The sequence below is a fragment of the Delphinus delphis genome, chromosome 7 (assembly GCF_949987515.2).
Source record: "Delphinus delphis chromosome 7, mDelDel1.2, whole genome shotgun sequence".
In the NCBI taxonomy this organism is placed as follows: Eukaryota; Metazoa; Chordata; class Mammalia; order Artiodactyla; family Delphinidae; genus Delphinus; species Delphinus delphis.
The window spans coordinates 8,750,939-8,756,938 of record NC_082689.1 but is presented as its reverse complement, the minus strand read 5'-3'; the positions used below and the strand labels follow the sequence as shown (position 1 = coordinate 8,756,938).

Below are 6,000 nucleotides of genomic sequence, written 5' to 3'. Positions count from 1 at the left end.
TGGCGGGTGACGGTGGGGGGGGGGCAGGGAGGCCTTTGTCTAGGGGTGGCTATTCTGAAGCCTGATCCCAGGTGCGGACGACGGTTTCCATTCCCGCGGGATCGCTGACCTCGAGGAGGGTTAGAGAACACCATGGAGCTCTCCGTGCACCCTCCCTCGCGAGGCGGGGCGGCAGTGGCGGCACGGAAGACACAGGCCTGGGGAGACTTCGCGCCAGGCCGCAGGCGGGACAGCGGGCAGCCCCGGGGCGGGCTGGGTCCTGGATGAGAAGCGAGCCGGTGGCCTGAAGAGGCGACTGACTGAACCGGGCACCCGGGGAGCCAGGCGGCGCGGCGGAGCGAGCGGGCAGGGAGTTGACAGACGGCGCGGCCGGTGCGGCGAGCGAGCGAGGGAGCGAGCGGGCGGGCTAGTACGGGGCGCAGCCATGATCACTTCAGCCGGTGAGTGGGATCGCAGCCGGCGCCGAAAGGGAGGAGACGCCACGCCGGCTTTTAGCTGAGTCAGGGCCGGTGACTGGGCACCTCCCGGCGGAGCACCGGCCTGCGCGGCTCCTCACTGCGCGAGGCTCACGACCCGGGCCGGGGGCTGGCAGTGTGGCCCGGGCTCTCCGGGGGCCCTCGCGACCCCCTCCGGCTCGGGGGAATCGCGCTGGGTTGACCGGCTCGTTCTTGCTCCGCAGCCACACCCCCGTGCCCGGACACGAGGGGCTTCCTGGGCCCTTCTCCGACCCCGACGTGTTTTCCTTAATTCTCTTCCTTCGGCGGTTGACCACGTGGGGCCGTCCGAGCCCAGCCCTTCCTTGCAGGTGGTTAGGGTGGGATGGTCCCCCAGTGCAGCCGGACTGTAACGCAGCCCATGCTACTTAAGTACTTCTCGACCTGACCTAGCACCTTTCTCTTTAGAGGGAAATCTAAATTAAACTAGGCTTGAGGCGGGTCGTTTCTGGGTCTGTTCTAAGGATATTTAGTTAAAGCACCCAGAGAACTTTCGTGTTCGGTGAAGACAGCATCCTGAAAGCAGACATTATACTGAGAATCCAACTGTGGTTTTGAGGCTAGATGCTAACTATGCCGCCTTGAAGAAAGAACTCATGGGTGTCTGGGGCAGGTTTCCTACACTTAACCGTTGTGTGCGTAGATCGTGGAATGACGTTTGCAGCGGCATAAGCTGTAGAAGTCAGGTTTCAAGTGGAGATTTTTAAGTCCTGGGCTGCAGATTGATGTGCACGTAGCTGTCCACAGCCTCGGTGCCGTTTTTCGTGCCTGCTCACAAACTTTTTTCTCGTCCTGTTTTACTCTGCACTTGCCCCACAAGTGCTTTGCTCTAAACAGACTGATAATCAGAGGACTGTAACTTGTAAGGAGCTCCAAACCATGTGTTTATAAGGATTGCTTAAAGAAATTGGTGGAGACCCTGGGAGACATAATAGTTCTCTTTAAAGACTTGAAGAGCTGTCACGTGTACGTGGAATTAGAGTTTTGTCTCCAGTGGTTACAGATGATTGGGAGATGAATTTTAGTTCAATGTAAGGAAAAGCTTTTCCATCCAGTCGGAGTTCTCTAAAGAGAAAATGAGCACTAAATTTCTTGCTGCTTGTAGACGTAGGCCTCACTGTTTTTCAGATCCCTCTACTTAGCCCACACCACCTTCATCTCTTGCCTGCCTTGCTTTGACAGCCTTAAGGTTTTGTTTTTCCAACAATTGCCTCCGTATAGTCCATTCTTCGTGCTGTAGTCAGTATTCTTTTTTAAACCGTAATCACATAATATTATTTTTCTGGTTAAAATCCTTCAGTGGTTTCCATTGTGCTTATAATAAAATCCAGGCTTATAGGCCTACATGATCTGATTCCTGGCTTGTCTTGTACTACTTTTTTCCTCTCTATACCCTAATCATACTGGCCTTTCTGTTCCTTGAATATGTCAATTTCTCTCCTATCTCAGGCCCTGTCCCATTCTTTTCCCCCTTTCTAAACTCCTCTTCCTCAAGTTTTCCCTTAGCTTCTCAATCCTTAGTTTCCGCTCAGATGTTAGTCTCTCCTGATCATTCTATTAAAACATGCTGCATCTCTCCCCCTCAGCTGTCCCCTCTCTTCATTACAGTCCTGTAATTACTTTGTTTACTTGCCTGACTACTGTTTTTCTCTCTGTGGTAGAATTTTGGGCGGGAAACTTTTCATAATTCTTAGAACAACTGCCAAGCAGATGACAGAAGTTCAGAATTATTTCTCGAATGAAGAAATCAGTTAGCTAATCAAATCAATAAATCAGTCACCAGAGTATTTTAAGTAGAGGCTGAAACACCACTTGGTGGGGATTTACTAGACTTTAAACCTAATGATTTTTGAGGTCTTACTCTGAGACTCGGTGGTGATAGCATAGTGTGTATTCGTTACTGTCATTGGTTACGTTTACTAGATTACTTATCAGCTTCTGCTCCAAACCTTTTGTCACTTGGTTTCCTGTCCTTTGGCTCTCTATGGGTTAGGATCTGTCCCGGGTGCTAAACAGAACCTAACAGGTACTAGTTTGGATTAGTCAGTTTATTTGTTCATTTATTGCCTAGGCACTTGCAGGGTACTAAGAACACAGTGGTGAATAAGAGGTCAACATGCACTGTTAAGTTTTTCCAAGAGGTTTGGCTGTGAAAGGGAGCGGAGAGATAGAGATAGGTGGTTACTGGAGGGAGACGTGAGAATGAATTTTTTTTTTAACATAATAAAGGAAAATTATGCGTAAAAGCTTTAAAACAATAGTCTCCCACTCCTCTTTTCCCTTATTCATTGAGGCAACTGTTTTCAACTTTTAAGCTGTGTCTTCTGGAGCATACCTTTATATTTATAAATAATATGCTATTTAAAATAATGCTATAAATTGATACAGCAACTTTAGGTAATATCTGCTGACTTCATATTATGGCATAAGAAACTTTTTAGCATCCTGAAACATTCCCCATTCCCCAGGTGCGCCTCGTCCCGCATCTAAAGGTGAGTTCTGTTGTTTTTAAGATGAGAAATATTTGTGTATGAAGTGTAGGTATTTGATTTAGTTGTGTTCCACGGACAACGGCTGCATTTCTAAGCCAGGACAACCATATAACATAGTCATAAGTGAAACCAAACAGAGTATACAGAAATCCATCACCTCTTTTGGTAAAAGCAGTTCAGACATACCGTTGATTGATGATAAGGGAATGGGTAGCATTTTTAGTGTTTCGATAAAGCATTCTGCCATTTATGATCTGTTCCACATTTAAGGTACTCTTGTCTATCAGCTCTTCGATGTCACTAGTTCACAATCCCCCTCCCCTCCCCTGATTGCATTCTTTAATCTGTCTTCTCTTCATGCTGTCAATTCAACCTCTCTGTTCTGGGTTTGTTATACCAACCTAGAGTACCAAGAAGTTCCTTTTATCTGCTTTAATGCTTTTTGAACAGTAGTATGCCCTAGCTAGAACCATGGCATAGTTTTGTTTGCTAAATTTTGAAGCTATTTGGCAGACCTACACTTACCAGTTAGAAATGGCTACATCTCCTAAGGAAAGTTGCCTTGACACTTTGTATCAGCTCACGGTTTCAACTCAGTGTTCCAGCTCAGTGTTCCGGAATGATTTTAAGACCTACATGGAAAACATATCTGAGAGACAGTTTAGTTTCCTTCATGGTCCAAGGATGGTAATTTCCCACGTCTTTTTTTCTAATAATCCCTTTGATATATGACTGTATTTCAGGGTGCATTTTTTTGGAGAGGACTGTTATTTCCTTTACTCCCCAGTGTTAGTGCTAATCACCTCAGGGTCACATGGGGAATGCTGTGCTTCAGTAATTGAAGTCAGAACAAGTGAGATTGCTCATCATTTAGCAAAACCTTCTAGGTTACTTGTGATTACAACAGAGGTGCCTTAATATAGGCATCTTGAAATAATCGAATTATTTTATTCTGTGAGTTGATGACTAAATACTCCTGCTTTTGTAAATAATTTCATAACTCTTGGTTTATTTTGTGTGAATAATTTTATTCTAAAATTGTGTAGGAAAGTTTCTCATTTTGGTCAGTAAATTAGGCCAGTGATTGACTGTAATGAATATCAGTATGACAAGGAAGGCTTATGGCTCCATTACTGGACCCTATCCCCACAATTTCTAATTCAGTAGATCTGTGATGCGGCCAAGAATTTTTATTTTTAACAAGTTCCCAGGTAATGCTAATGCTAATTGATCCAGGAACCATGCTTTGAAAACTGTTGAATTAGGCAAATAATGTGATATATATGGTATTATGAGGGTTTGATAACATAGTTAATTCTTAAAATTTGAAATATAAACCTTTTCAGTTTTAAAGAAAAATAATGATTCCTCTAGTGAAGTCACCCCTCAAAAAATACTTTTTTTCCAACTCTTGATATATTTTTGACTAAGCATTAGTTTATCTTAGGATATGTATTTCATAATCATATACCTTTTGTCTTATAGCTGGAATAATTTCTCTTCTGGATGAAGAAGAACCACAGCTTAAGGTATGAGTTGAAGAAAAATTAACTGGGCTTAATATGAGTACTTTGAAGCTCTTTGAATTTACTGATAACTGTATATCTTCCACCATTTAAAATAGCCGTCCTACTTAGTCTATACCTAGTCACTGAAATCTAGCCCCAAAGGACAGGACAGTATTTTGGCAACAGCAGTGGTTTTCCCTAGAGTTTAACAAAGCTGAGGCAAATAAATCTCAGTGTGGCACCTGGAAACCACACACACACACACACACACACACACACACACACACACACACACACACACACACACACACACACACACACACACACACACACACCAGTTTTCTTATCAACGGCAATCACAAAAAGTTACTTCTGTATCACATATTTTAAAACTATTTTCATATGACAAAAATTTGGAATATACTTCAGTTGGCTCTAGGCACCTGAATTCATTTATATCCAAACCAGCAGCCTACAGTCAATCTTACACATACTGTCAAAGAAGAAAAATGTTCAGTATGATAAGGAATGACATTATGTTTTATGATTGAAAACAGAAAGGAAGTATGTAAGCCCAATGGAAAGTCAGTTGGTAAACTTTTGTATTTGTCATTTAGTAAATATGACTTAGAATTTGGCCACTGATTTGTTGGAAACTTTTTTTTAAGGAAGTATAATGGTAAGTCTGTCTCAAAATCGAATTTTGGTTTTATCTTCTACAGGAATTTGCACTACACAAATTGAATGCAGTGGTCAATGACTTCTGGGCAGAAATTTCTGAGTCTGTAGACAAAATGTAAGAATTTACTTTATTTCTATAAATTGGAATAAAGTAGATCAACCTTAATTATCTGTGGGTCTTGTGGCTTATTAATTCATTTAGAGATTTGCTGCCACTAAATTGCGGCTTGAGTATTTAGATTTGGAATTTTTAAGGAGAACCACAGTTTGAACTAGGCCTATACTTCCTAATTTCTTTCAGAGAAGTTTTGTATGAAGATGAAGGTTTCCGGAGTCGGCAGTTTGCAGCCTTAGTGGCATCTAAAGTATTTTATCACCTGGGGGCTTTTGAGGAGTCTCTGAATTATGCACTTGGAGCAGGTGACCTCTTCAATGTCAATGATAACTCTGAATATGTGGAGACTATTATAGGTAATTATCTTCCATCTAGTAAGGCTTTATCTTGTTGGCTTCTTTCTTGCTCTAGTACATATAGCATTTTTTTCCCTGAATCTTTGAGGTTGCCACATTTCATTTTAATTGAAAGTTCATAATCTTTCTACAGTAATTTTATGCAGCCTGAGTTTTTAGATCTGCCTTAGAATTCTGTGCTTTATTTTTTGTCCTAATGAACAATAATATGAATAACAGTAATAATAAAGACACTCTACTCACAAAATATTTTAAGAATGAATCTAAGAAATTATTCAGAAGCAGCCAACTTAACACAAAGATAGTTATCTCAGTGATTATGTTTATCTCTTTTCCAGTGAGCATACTGTTATA

At 42.2% G+C, this 6,000-nt stretch overlaps 1 protein-coding gene across 1 annotated transcript in view; it reads left to right on the top strand.

The window, feature by feature from the left end:
• The first annotated feature begins 288 nt into the window (after positions 1-288).
• PSMD1 (proteasome 26S subunit, non-ATPase 1) overlaps positions 289-6,000 on the top strand; it is a 105,062-nt gene continuing 99,350 nt past the window's right edge. The window contains exons 1-4 of the mRNA XM_060015945.1: positions 289-440; positions 4,472-4,515; positions 5,217-5,290; positions 5,477-5,646. Coding sequence (XP_059871928.1) covers positions 425-440; positions 4,472-4,515; positions 5,217-5,290; positions 5,477-5,646 — 304 coding nt within the window. The 5' untranslated portion in view covers positions 289-424. The remainder of the gene's footprint in view (positions 441-4,471; positions 4,516-5,216; positions 5,291-5,476; positions 5,647-6,000) is intronic.